Genomic DNA, 13815 nt, shown 5'->3' on the forward strand with positions numbered 1-13815 from the left:
GAAGCCGCTATCGGAAAATCCAGGATACTTCGATCCGTAGATCGGGGTACAAGCTGCTTTGGATCTACCATCGTAAAGGACATCTATAGTGTCGCAGTACCTTCTACTCAGGAGCTTATGATCATCTTTGAGAATTGAAGCCCAAAGAGGGCATACCATCACTGCTCGGAAGTGATCGTGTCATGGGAGTCCGCCGAGGATCAATGCCTGGATCTCTGCCGAGAGTGAAAGGATATTCATCGTGTATCGGTACGGATTCTACGCCTTTTGGCAATAGATTTGACTGACTGATTATTCTAGAGAGGATAGCCAGAGATCTGAAACGAGGGGTATACGTACTTGTTGGTAACAGTATGCGTACGTATCTGGTTAGCTTGATGCATAGTGATGTTTACATCTTTCCTTCCCAGGTTAATTCGGATTTCGGCGGTCATGGCCAGCCCATAGCTTAGAACGCCTATATAGAATCGTCAGTTCCCACGATCGTTAAATTTCCTCGAATTCCTAACAATTACGGGGATCCCATGTATTATATAATCAGGACTTACTATACATATGGCACGCGAGATGCCTTTGGAAGCCGACACAATGAATAGAATTTTCCGTATAAGGATATATCGATGTTATTGGTTTTTGGTGTAAGAAATGCACCTCATAGCCCGTAACAAGATCGGTACTATTCACATGCAGCGGACAGTGATATGTTTTAATAGTCTGCTAAGCAAATAAAAGTTACCAAGACAGTACTTGTTTTTTAGACGGTACACGTGGACATATGTGAAGGAAAGCAGAGCTCACTGCAACCAACTGTGAACATCATCACACCTAAAAACAACAACTTCAAAGACTTCAGACAACATCAGCAACTACATTCGTTCGAGAACCCCCAGGATATCAAACCCCAGACAAGGCGATACTCCAACCGTCCAATCAATGATACCGATAAGCAGCCAAGATGGGACAGACGTGTTCGACGTTGTGCTACGATTTGATTCCTTACGAGCCAGCAAATATTCCTCGGTCGGAGCATCGCGGATTTTTTTATCTTTTTGGATATTACGGCGACCGCCCTTCCGACAATGTTGCAAAAGAATTCTACTTCGATGAACGCGACCCTGAAGGTTTGCTACATGAACTACTCAGTTTTGATATTGTAGGACGTGAGTTTTATCTTTGTTTTGTGCTTAGTATTTCCCTTCCCCCGAATAGTTTTGGGCCTAACTGATCAAATCGAAATATGAGTAGTAATAATCGGTTCGGAGTATATACAAAAGAGTGAACGAAAACTATACATCTTTGGCGAGGATGAAATTGATGCCTCTACCATTTACACAGGCAAAGGGGGTGTCTACGCTGTGTACCCAGAGAAATACAAGGGGCATGTCCCGTTTTACATTGGATGTGAGAGCCTTCAACTAGGGGGGTTCCAACGTCCGAGGAGGCTGGATGGGCATAATCAAAAAGCCAATCAGGGAAGAGGTGTCGATGTATGGAAAAGTGGAGGGCGAGGATGGAATATTGTCGATAAAAAGAGGTCCTAAGGGTGTCCTGTGGTGAAGCCCCTGGGCTAGGCTGGAACCTCAATAAAATTGCTTTTGATTAAAGTTTGAATGGGTTTTACACTGATTTTGGGTTTTTGTTTCTCGGCCTATGTTCAGTTCCGTATCATACTAGTGTCGAGACTGCGTATCATAGTCGAATATTACAGCCCGGGTACAGGACCTGTTCCTAAAAAGTATAAGAAAAGGACCTTCATTTTAGAAGGCTCTGTAAAACTAGCCTTCACTGGACTGGAACATAGCCTACTGTGAACGCAACTTATTAGGAAGTAAAATCTAAAAGTGACTATGTATCGGAGGCTGGAGTCCCAGACCTATCCGGAGCACTAAGAGGTAAGTACTTAGTTATGACCGTATATTATAGGTATTGAACATTATCTCTTCTCCATACTACCGAACTGTGTATTAATACTCCTTCTTTCGGTATTATTTCAATAAACGCGATCATTCAAGTCCGGCATCATCTCGTAACCAAAATACCTGCTGCAAAGCTCCAGGGGCTAGTAGTCCTTAGGGATATATTAGCACAAGACGAGGTACATATAAATTAATAAAAGAACATCAGTTTTAATGCTTGTATGTAGATACATACATATCTTCCGATATTCGTAGCATCAGGGGTATATAGATATCCCGAGGGAATCTATAGGGAGTGAAGCTTTAATGTGGGGGTGAAGCTCCAATTAGCTGTAAAAAGTGTTACAGCCACTCCTCGCTCTTCTTAATCCTTCTTTCCCCAGTGTTGATGCTCCCCACCAAGTTCAGCTACCATCTTCACCTCCATCACCATCACCATCACCATCACATTGTCTTCTCTTACAAATTGCCCTTCCTAGAACTGAATGGCTAGGGTGTTGTTAAGCTTGTAGGCTTATAATCATCGCCATAAAAGAGGTTTTGTTCACGATCTACCTAACTTCCATAGCTGGATCACCAACCCATCAACTTCTCCTGCCATCATCATTATCATCATCATCACCATCACTGCTCCCTGCCCTTCATAACTGAACTGTTAGCCGAATCACCAAGATTACAAGTCCTATTGCCATCGAGATATCCGTCAAATACGTCTTGCTCACGAAGTACCTTCCCTCTGCAGCTGGATTGACAACCGGTCCACTGACACAAGCACCGCTACCACCAACCACATCTTCCTCGCGAACAGCCTACTCTTCACGGAACAACCTCAACGTCAATATCCTCCCAGAAATAAAGATATTATGGGAAAAAAAATCGGAAGGCTAGAAGGAGGACCAAAGCGGCAGCCCAAAGAGCAGAAATTACCTCAGAACTCAATCCGCCTCCACCAAGCCAAAGAGCATCAGAGCTCAATCCAACAGAGCTCCTTTTGTCCCATATCTACCAAGCCAAGGAGCAGAAGCTTCCTCATAATCCAATCTCACAAAACTTGCTCCCTCCATCCCATATCCTTAAAGAGCAGAAACTCTCTTAGAACCCAATCCAACAAAGCTCCCTCTGTCCCGTATCTATTAAGTTATAGAGCAGAACCTCCCTCAAAACCCAATTTTAATAGAGGTTCTACATTTCAGTTTAGTAGATATAGAACGGAAGGAGCTCTATTAGATACAAGGGAACAAGTTTTGTAAAATTCTGAAGGAGTTTCTGCTCTTTGAGAAATTTTCTATTGTTGGGACGAGCAGGTTTTGTGGGATTAGGTTTTGAAGGAGTTTTTGCTTTTGATTCTGAGCAAAAAGCATAAATATGGGACGGAGAGTCTGCTCCCTCCGTCCCATATCCACCAACCCAAAGATCAGAACCTCCATCAAAACCCAATCTTACAAAGCCTCCCTCCGTCCATATCCATCAAGCAGTCCAGCCCAATTTACACCTAGCAGGCCCACTACACTGAAAATATATCCTCTTCCTCCTCCACAAATACCCACACAGAACTCTGAAAATAGAGGAGTTCAGATGCCGTCATCTGACCAGAGGGATCACCCTATCGTAACTCTGGTTTACCTCTGGCCTTGTTGGAAATTTCGTCGGAACCGTGAAGGCGAGCGATCCAGAGTGCCAATACTGCTTCGAACTTCTACCATCGGTTCCAGAGTAAACGACACGGTATGGGAAACGTTTATACGGCAACAAATCCCTCCGACTTTTTGGAACGTTCGACTGCATACTATTTGCCAAGAGGTGCAGATAGTTGTGAGTATTCTCTATCCCTAGAAATTTCAGAGGATTTATCCTCGCTGCTGTTGGATGTATTAGCGTAGCTTTTCGTTCAAACTATATATCTTGCAGCTATTTTCAATCACTTGCTAATATTTTGGTTAGTGTTAGCAAGCCAAAGCAAGTTCGGAACCTGGAGAACCCGCTGATCTCAGTCCCTTTACTAGAACGTCCCTCGACCTCCGCTGGGGCTTTGAAGGCTTCCATATAGAGAATAGCCTGCTTTCAGGCCATTTTGTCTATATAGAAGTTCCCTTGAAGCTCAGTCCTCCGGTCAGTGCGTCGCTGTCGTTCGTGGAATTCGTCTTAAAGATTGGGGCGCTGGCTTTGGCTGCGAAAAATGTTATCAACATCTTCTCCGTTTTAGCCGCTATTGCAGCCTTCATAACTTGGATGTTCACGATGGAGGAGGCTTCTTAAGGTGTGTGTGTGTATGTTTGTGTGTGATGGTTGGGGGACTTTTAGAACGGGCAGGAAGGGGAATTCACTCCACTCTCTACTCTCCACTCTCTACTCTTCACTCTCTACTCTCCACTCTCTACTCTCCACTCTCTACTCTCCACTCTCTACTCTTCACTCTCTACTCTCCACTCTCTACTCTCCACTCTCTACAATCGGCAGACGTTCGAGTTCGATAGAGAGTGGAGAGTAGAGAGTGGAGAGTAGAGGGTGGAGAGTGGAGAGTAGAGAGTGGAGAGTGGAGAATACATAGTTTTCTTACAGCGCCGATCTTGGGCTTTAGAACGGGTAGGAAGGGAAATTCACTCCACTCTCTCCTCTCCACTCTCTATCGAACTCGGGCGTCTACCGATTGTACATAGTTTTCTTACAGCGCCGATCTTCTTCGTATGCTTTTCTAGGCTGAGCTGTAGGCTGTAAACGTTTATATTAATTCATTGCAGAGCCCAGTAAGCACCACCGGAATTCCCAGTGCACACTAGCTTCGAATCCTAGCAGGTGCACACATCAACCACGTGAGTGCTTATCACCAGGTGCTATAGTCTACCAGTAACCAGTACTGGGCTAGGAATGTGGTTCGGAATGTTGTTTCGATCCGAATTACAGCACTAGTAAATCTTCGCCTTTAATACTGTTCTAATTCTTACTGACCGCATCAATACCGTATTATGACGAAAAATCTGCATTAATACCACATCAATAGACATCCTTTTTCGGGCACAGTACTCAAGTAACTACTGAGCTCATGAAGCTTAGGTACTGACCCAGGATTTCCATGCATGTTAGTTACGTCAATGATTTCTATGAAATCAAGCAAGCACGCACCTACATAGGAAACTAAGATATAGCCCAAGGCGGGGCCACTGGATGAAAGCCGGACTGGAGGATCTAGCTAGACCATTTGTAAAGGAACTGATCAATTTATCTCGATATTGAGTTGACTAATTGAGCCGAAGATCCAATTGAAACTTCGATACAGACTCGAGTTCTTAAGTAGATAGATATCGTGTATTTCGTTCACGGAAACATCGGTATCATCGATATAGAGCATCAAGACTTAGATGCATATACGTTTTCACAAGGAATTCCTAGCTACACTGTACCTAGATGTCATAGAGGCTATACTCACCGAGTCTGTAAAGGTGCAACTGAGGTTAAAACTCACAAGTAAAAATACAGGGTCAACCCGCCCCGACTTTCTCCCTTCTTCCCTCTACTACTTTCCACCTTCCCTCCAATTCTACACACCCTTAATATTTCCTATGGCGAGAAAGATTTCGACACAATGGGGAAACATCAAACGCCCCGGAACGCGTCGACGAAAAGGCCCCCGAGGAGCGTCCTTTACACACAACCCAGCAACAAGATGGCTTGCCAGACCATACGAGGCTCCAATCGCGCCGAGCTAGCTCTTTCTACGAACGCCCACCCCGCTATCAGGAAGCGAACCGGGAACCCCAAGACTCCATCAAGATTTATATCGGCCAAGAATTATCTACCTGTGGCCTCGTCACAGGGCTTTCGATAATAGGGGTTTCGAATTTGGGACTATAGAGGTTGACTGAGTTCCGCATCTATCTGTAAAGTCAAATGATACTCGTTAACAAAGGTGGATCAACGGCAATATTCCATCAATTCGGGGTTCCAATTGTTCACTAGTTCTAGAAAAGTCCAGACTTGCGTAAGCACCTCTCTCCCATGGGAAACCCATAGGCCTTGTCCTCCTTACTATTGGTTAGAGTTATCGCCGTCGCCATGTAAGGCATGTGTTATAGCTATTTTCGAACACTTGTTAACATTTCTGTCAATTAACGTTAGCAAATAGAGATTGACCCTAAGACTAAAAATCCGAGAGCCACTGGCCACTGGCCGCGGCCAAACGAACGTTTTTGGACATTCTCTGGGGCATCGAGGCTTTAATGTGGAGAATAGCTTTATCCTAAACCACGAGGTCTACATCAAGGTGACCTTGGAATTGAGGCCTGTGGTCAGTGATATTCTTTCGGGGCTAGATCTGATAGTCAAGATGATATCACCTACTTTGTATTTGGCCGGGTTCACGAATACAATCCCCCAAATTTGGGATTGTTTCGTATGCTTTAAGCATTATGATTTGGTTGTTCACATTTGAAGATGTTTTCTAAAGAGAGGATTTAGAACTGTGGACTGTTCCTACCAAGACCTACTTACCTATGAAGTCCCAACCTTGCAAAGCGTGACGTCAAAATATCTGTCTTGGGTCGTGCGTTGTGTTGGAAAACGGTGCTCATGCAGCCCTAAAAGCAGTCAGGGCTTCACCGTGATCACGTGACCACAAGCACAACATGAATGCCCCTCTGCTTTGGTGCCTATTTCGGGACCACCGATTTCGTGTAGACTGTGTCAATCCATCAATCCAAAATTACTGTTCACTTCTCCAAATTCTTGATTCACAATAAGGAAACTCGTTTCCAATAACTTTAGAAAACAATCAAGGAGCAGGCTCCTGCAGGAACAAGCACTTGAGTTTCCACTAGTCACGAAGCTGGGACATTACTGGACTGGTCGAAGGAATTTACAACAACAACAAACGACGCGTCTTACGACAGGAACGAATCCACTGACAACCTTGATTCTAACAAAACCCCAGCTCGAAGCCTCCGAACTAGAGCTCATCAATTAGGCTCCTACAGTTCCGGCTCAAGAACGACACTACATACAACCATCTACACTTCAATAGCACTAGCGCACGGCACCACTTATCGCGAAGCACCTACGTATCCGCTGAACGACCTGACCTTTGCGTTGCTTGGATGGCGCAACATGGGTGTTTGTCCCTTCGGGAATGACATGGTGATTCACCTCCAAAAATCTTTTTCCTCGACGCGTAGAATCGAAGTCTAGGCCATCAATGAAAAAGACGCAAGTCATGAATGTCTTCAGAAGACAAATGTGAAAAGCAAAAATAACGCAGCCCAAATACCCGAAGATATTTGGAGACAGCGAAAGTATCGCGATGTGCAATGCGAACTCACAAATCTGATTTTCCGAATTCTTGATCTCGGAATATCGCTACAAGGTAAGTATGGTGAAAGGAAGAGGGTTGGTGGGGGGGAGTCCTTTTAAAGGCAGAGTTTGAGGAAGAAACCCTCGTTTGTTGGGGGCTGGATTGGGTAGCTGACAATGAGGGTTTCGAGGACAACACATTCTTATTGGATGGGCTATGTGTGTTGTTTTTGTCGGGGGAGATGCGTAACATAAAGTGCATCTTGGAACTATACTAGACCAAAAACATAAATCAAAACTATCCTTTCTCATAATTCCACGTACATTCTGCCCTTTCGCAGTATACAGGTGATGCTACTGCCTTGTGGTTGCAGCAGTTAGACACCGGAAGAACTATTTAAGGTCTGCATCTGCTGTACAGGTCTATAGGTCTCTAACTATCACGAAAACACTACAATAGCCCAAAACTAGTGCTTTGTGTATATCTTGTAATAGCGAGACCACGATAGATATCGATAACCTCCTCTCCGTGTACGCGTAAAGAAACTATTGCCTTCATGGTAGTCAACTGCCCAGACAGTTATCGTTACAAAGTGGAAACTCACCATAGACCTAGGCCGAACGAACCAAAACCAAAGACCGCGGCATCACCGATAAACTGCGAAAACGCGGAATCCACCCGAAATCATGAGACATGATAGCTTTGATTTTATTGAAGGCGAATATTCACCTTTCTCAGATGCAATGGAGCTTTCTACCCCTGTCGTTTGGAGGTAGAAGTCGCCTCCATAGAGTCTGGCGGGGCTGGGCTCCGGGTGTGTTGAGTATATCTGAGAGTGCCAGCTTTTGGACCAGACATGTTGGGAAATACCTTATATCCCTCCCTGCGGAGGGTCCGACTACCTAGAGACAGAAAAGAACGGTCTGCCTCGTATCTTATTATATCATGTAAGACCTAGGGTAGCATCTGATTGGTGAAGGGTAGACAGGTAGGCTATTTACCTCGTAACCTTGGGGGTGTTTCTTCGCGCCTTGCTGGGAAAGAAGGTTGTAGTTGGAATGTTTTAGAGATTAAGATACAATTGCGAACTTCTATCTTGCAAGACTATGGCATGGAGCTAGTTGTCTTTTTTAATCTAAATTAAGTATATTCGGACGTATTTAATTGGCGATAGATATTCGGTTTTTGAGACAAGAAGATTGTATTACTGTTTTTTCGGGCACTGGCTGCTAGATCTGGTGTCTTTACTGTATATGATTTTGGGATCGGGTAGAACTTTGATTCATTTTGGTACCGAGATCCATATATATGCTAGCTATAACATCGAATCTTACATAGTAAGTAGGTACCTCCTTGTGCTCAAGGCCCTACTGTATACCACCAATGCCGTGAATACAACCCCAATACAATTTTGTGCAGCTTAACCTTCCTCGTCACCCTCAGCTACGAATTGATCGAGCCAATTTTTCACAAGGTCAGCCGCACCTGGCCCATCCCTCCATAGCCGCCAATATAGGATCAATGCTTTCCGTCGTATCTCCTCTAGTATTTAAATACTCTTTAACCCAAGTGACAAAGCTCTTCACAATAGTTTTTATCAGGTATTCCCAAAAGTCATAACGTTGTGGTACTGTTGATTGGAAAGACTATTCGCTCCAAGCTTCTAATTGCTGTATCATGGTACTAATATCTCTGCTTTCTCGTTTTAGGAGTCTCCTGTTCCAGCCGCTGATTTGGTTGTAGTTGAGTAAGTTTTTCAGATCTAGAATACATTTGAGTCGAAGTAATATAGTTGCCGTTTCCAAGTTGACATCTCCGGGTCCTGGAAAGTCGGGAACATTCCGTTCGCTCTCTGTGATGATATCGTTATTTTGGAAGGACTCGAATTCTCTAAGCCTCCTCAGAACGAAGAGGTCAGAATCAATACTAAGTAGTGACGGATGTTCGAATTTGTCGATTTGAGAGTCGAGTATAAAATCATAACACGCTTTGTGTTTCCCATTGCGAATAAGAGCAGCGATAGTAGCACTCGTGAATCCGTTATCAGCCACACGAGAAAAAAGGTGGAGATCAGTCGCTAGTTTCAATGCTATATTGAAAGCTGCTGGCGTGTTGACTTCGAGGTAAGCTTCGAGTAAGTGTCTTCGCATTGAGAGGTGCATTTTGCCTAAGGTCATCTAATAGATGCTGGCATCCAGGGGCTTGTAGAGATTGATCATGTGGATTCTGTGTTTGAACGGATCGTATGCGTCGTTGATGTTGTTGTCGTAGCCCCCCCCCCTGCCGTAGTCGTAATTACCGGAGTAGATATTAACGCCCTCATCGCCATAATGGAGCTCAATGTGCTCCAGAATTTTGGAATCGAAATTCCCATTTATGACGTGGAATATTTCAAATGGAAGTTTTGTGTAGATATCGTCGGAAGGTTTTATATTCTCAGGATTCCCATCTTCGTCATAGCTTACTACTAAACCGGTTGTATCGAATTTGTAGGCTTTTTCTTTGTCTTTGTTTATTTCGTGTCCATCGAATTTAGCAGGTGGTGGAACTAGGCGGATTGTGAGGATTTGGGCTTCGGTTCTTGAAATTGCATTGAGAGCGTGTTGGATTCTTTGACATTTCTGGAAATGGCGGTCTGTGTCATCGGATTGGTGGAAGTTGCTGCAGTATTCTATGGAGGAGCAGAGAGGGCATAAGAAAAGGGATTTTGGGGAGTGACAGATATGGAAGCTGGGCGATGACATGATTATGGTTGGATCGTGATTGGTTAGGTGGTGCCGGTGACGCATGAGATATATAACAAGCATGGGGTCCCACCGTAGACGTGTCGCTTCTTTCGATGCATTTACTGCGTCTACGGGACTTTGGAAAATGCCCGTTACAACTCGCACGGTTTTGGTATTATTGCCACAGGATCAACACGGCTTCAGCTTGGCTATCTCCTACCACCCGGGTAAGGGTGATATCATGGTGCGGGCTCAGCGTATTAGTTCTCTAGTTGGGTGACATCTGTATTAGTTCATGATTCAGTCCCCTTAGCTTTGAATTCACTCCGAAACTACCAAACATGAATTAAACGCTCGTTAGAATTATCAATAACGTGAACTGAATATGCACATGTATTTGAAGGAGAATTAATAGAAACGACTAAAAACGCTAATTAACAACAAGTCTAGTATAATTAAGTGAAAACATTCATGAAACTGTAACCAAAGTAATTTCAATAATCGAACTGCTCCAGGCTCTCTAACTCCTATCCGGTCGGATCCGGTATATTCAGCTTGGTAATATTAAAATCCTGAAAGCGCGCTACTGCCTCTTTTACCCAATAACTCATAAGAGTCATCTCATCTATCCCCGAGCTGTTCAAAATCTTCTCCGTCGTATCTTTCACAATGGTCTTTCGGAGACCGTCAAATACCTGACGAAACTTGTTTATCGTCGGTATTACCACTTCTTTTGCCTTCGCTTTCGCGACGGCATATTTTAGTTCGCTTTGGGCGTCTTCCTCAAACAGTCGAATACATTCCTTTTTAAACTCGTCTTCGTCAACATCTTCTTGCCCCTTCATAAAAGCCAGTGTGTAATGATGGATGGCGTGATCAACGGAACCGGGATAACTTTCCTCAAGATCCACCTTGCATTTTGAGCCGATATTCTTTGCACGCTGCCATGCGCTATCCCAGGATCGTACGTAGCCCTTTTCAATTTCTCCCATAATACACATTTCGCAGTACTCCTCGACGATGTCTAGTTCAGTCGTTGGATCGGCGTTGTTGATGTAGCGCGTAATGTAGAGATCCTCGACGTACAATCTACTGAGATGCCGATTTGCCTCAAATCGAGAGTAATATTTCTTGACGAGGGATTTTGCCTCACGGCCTGCCAATTCGAGTTTATATTCCAACCCCAGTTTCGGGTTCCCCTTGAGTATGTAGTATCCCAGATCCTGGGGTACAACCCTCGAACGGCATAGTAATACTTCTAAACCCCGTACCGCAACTTTTCCAAGCTTGATGGTATCCAAAGGGACATCCTCCTCAGTGCTAAGAAACCCCCGCATCTCGTTTGTGTAGTTCGCCCACGAGTGATGAAATCTTAGATCCGTTACATTCATTAGCGGGCAGGCTGCGAATTCTTTCCACCATTGAGGGGATGCTATGCAGTTCAGGACGAGAGCTGTGGCATTCTCTGGTGGAATGACGAAGAAGGATGGGTGGAATAGATAGGTTTCGATTTTTAGAGATTCGAGGCGTTGGAGGTTGGTAAATGCGACTTGAAGGCCCTTGAGTTCTTCGGATATTGAAGAGATGGGATATCTTCGGTCTGTTATTGCCTTCCAAGAGAGATACCTCAGGTTTATTGATTTTTCTAGGATAGATGTGACCTCTTTTATCCGGTTGCTGACTGTTTCGTTCGGGTCTGTAACTTCTCTGTAGCCACCAACTGGAATATTCAGTTCTAGTTTTGTGATTTTTGTAAGATCGACAATCTGCGATATTGAATAACCAATCTCAGAGTATAGCTGAACTTTGAGTTCCTTCAGGGTCTTTGATTCGGTGTATTCCTTTAGACGCTGAAATACTGATCGCTGATCTACTGTAGTTAAATCTATATGGATGAAATTACTACATAGTTCGAACGGCAAGCACGCAAAAGCTACAATATACGGGGATCGTCAACTACTAACTTGGAAGAGAAAAGCAAAAGTCCATGCAACTAGGTTCTATTTTACCATCCTCCAAAAGCTGCATTAACACCGGTGCCTCTTTCCCATCATTATAAATAAGGCGACCGAAATCAACATGTTTGGTATATCGGAGTCCTGGCGAGCTGAGCCAGTACTCCTCTATTGTTTCGCAGACTTTCGATCCAAAATCAGGCTTAATTTGAAGTCCCGGCCATGTTTTCTTGCCTTTAATCGGAACTAGACTTAAATTGCTCCATAATCCTCGATGGCAAACGGGGAATAGAGATTTGCAGGCCAAGCCTAGGTTTAGAGTGTCGGTGCTGGAGGTGTATCTGATGATACAGAAGAGGATTTCCGGGGCTAAGGTCGTTATTGACGCCATTTTGACGGTGCGATTGGGGTTTATGCTATTATGTTTACGCGAATGCTTGATACAAGCTGGTCATGATTTTATACTTGCGTTTCGAGGAGTTTTGAGTCATCTCATTGTTGAACAGTCATACGTGCCTAGTACGACATAGCTTACAATGCAATTATTGGACTATATAGCTGGAGGAGTAGATACTTGGTTGTTACGCGAGGGATTCAATTGATCAATGGAAGGCAAAAGATCTGGAGATTAGAAACTTGCAATATCTGAAGAGACCTAAAAAGAATTAAACCAATACATATTGATTGCATTGCTTCAAGTACTAGATACAGCTGTTGTGTTGGATGCCCACGACAGAACTCAGGAAGCCTCTATTTGAGGCTAACCCAAAGTTGATACTCAAGCTAACCATTATCAGACAAATCAATCAAATGCAACACGGACAACACCTAGATCGTAACCGCCCAGCATCCAAAGGCTCGAGACTAGGGTGTAGGCTGCTTCACTTTGCGGGGCCGGACAGCATTCACCCCTAGTCTCCTTGTTCAGCATGTAGTTTGGACCTCAATTCTGGTCCCGTAAACTATAACAAGATTGCTGAAGGCTAATAGGAATACTCGTTTTCTAAGTAGAGGTAGACAACACATAAATTTATATAAATAGTGTCGTCTTGGTTTTTGGTGGCATCTCGAAATGTCAACAATGTTGTTAGGTAGCTGAGAGTTTTCTGAAATCCAACTACGAGAACAAAGCCTTCGGGAAACTTGGTCTTCATATGGAACTCTCTGAGGTGGGGAGAAACCGTCAAGTCTAGACATCTCTCAAGGCGATAACTAACGCTAACAAACAGATATTTCCCGCGGTTAATTTTAAGGATTCCGTGCTTAATAGTTCTCCCGATCTCCACAACATTTACAAAGAAGGGTGTACCTATGCTAATAAAAATAGCGGAGAATGTTTGTAAGCTGCGATGACGGAACAATCCGTTAGGGTCACGGGCCATGCCCTGTAGGGGGTTTTGAAACATGCACAGATGTGGGCCATAGTCAAGTCGGGTTGTCAACGCTTTGTCGGAGCGACTCTGGTGGGATTCCGGCCGGCCGTTTGTCGACCGGAATTCGCTTCCCCATCCCAACTTCCGCCACCAAAACCACACCAACTCGGTAATTTTCCCAAAGAGGAGTTCGGATGAATAGATTGCGGAGGTCTCGATTGCGGGGGATCGTGCATGCGCATGTGAAGTTCCCCACACATTTATTCAGCACACCCCCCTGTTGTGGTATTTTTTTTTTACTCCACTGACATGGCATGGGACCTGCAGAAGTTTCAAAACCTTTTTCTCGAAGGGCTTTATTACCTTGGTTCGATTACGCGGATAACTGCGCAGTTCATGCAGCTAATGATAACTCTTTTTCCCTTGCCGCTGGCTAGGAATGGTTCCTGACTAGCTTTTATTAGATGGCACCTGTCGATCGAGTCGACACCGAGTCGGCCTACATGCACATGATTGGAAGGTAGTACAAATATTAAATGGAGCACGCAACGGCATGCATCGACT

At 44.3% G+C, this 13815-nt stretch overlaps 4 protein-coding genes across 4 annotated transcripts; 1 reads left to right on the plus strand and 3 right to left on the minus strand.

Annotated features, from left to right (window-relative positions):
• Positions 1-955: 955 nt before the first annotated feature.
• DFL_006373 (uncharacterized protein) lies at positions 956-1541 on the plus strand (the record flags this gene model as incomplete). Its single annotated transcript, XM_067635783.1, has 2 exons — positions 956-1160; positions 1246-1541. The coding sequence occupies 2 exons, from the start codon at positions 956-958 to the stop codon at positions 1539-1541; spliced, it is 501 nt and encodes a 166-aa protein (XP_067490178.1).
• A 7302-nt stretch (positions 1542-8843) lies between these two features.
• On the minus strand, positions 8844-9359 carry DFL_006374 (uncharacterized protein; the record flags this gene model as incomplete). Its single annotated transcript, XM_067635784.1, has 1 exon — positions 8844-9359. The coding sequence occupies one exon, from the start codon at positions 9357-9359 to the stop codon at positions 8844-8846; it is 516 nt and encodes a 171-aa protein (XP_067490179.1).
• A 15-nt stretch (positions 9360-9374) lies between these two features.
• DFL_006375 (uncharacterized protein) lies at positions 9375-9941 on the minus strand (the record flags this gene model as incomplete). The annotated part of the gene is made up of 1 exon (XM_067635785.1): positions 9375-9941. The coding sequence occupies one exon, from the start codon at positions 9939-9941 to the stop codon at positions 9375-9377; it is 567 nt and encodes a 188-aa protein (XP_067490180.1).
• A 509-nt stretch (positions 9942-10450) lies between these two features.
• Positions 10451-12269, minus strand: DFL_006376 (uncharacterized protein; the record flags this gene model as incomplete). Its single annotated transcript, XM_067635786.1, has 2 exons — positions 10451-11808; positions 11888-12269. The coding sequence occupies 2 exons, from the start codon at positions 12267-12269 to the stop codon at positions 10451-10453; spliced, it is 1740 nt and encodes a 579-aa protein (XP_067490181.1).
• Positions 12270-13815: the final 1546 nt, after the last annotated feature.

This window comes from Arthrobotrys flagrans (genome assembly GCF_004000055.1).
Source record: "Arthrobotrys flagrans strain CBS H-5679 chromosome Unknown unitig_9, whole genome shotgun sequence".
In the NCBI taxonomy this organism is placed as follows: Eukaryota; Fungi; Ascomycota; class Orbiliomycetes; order Orbiliales; family Orbiliaceae; genus Arthrobotrys; species Arthrobotrys flagrans.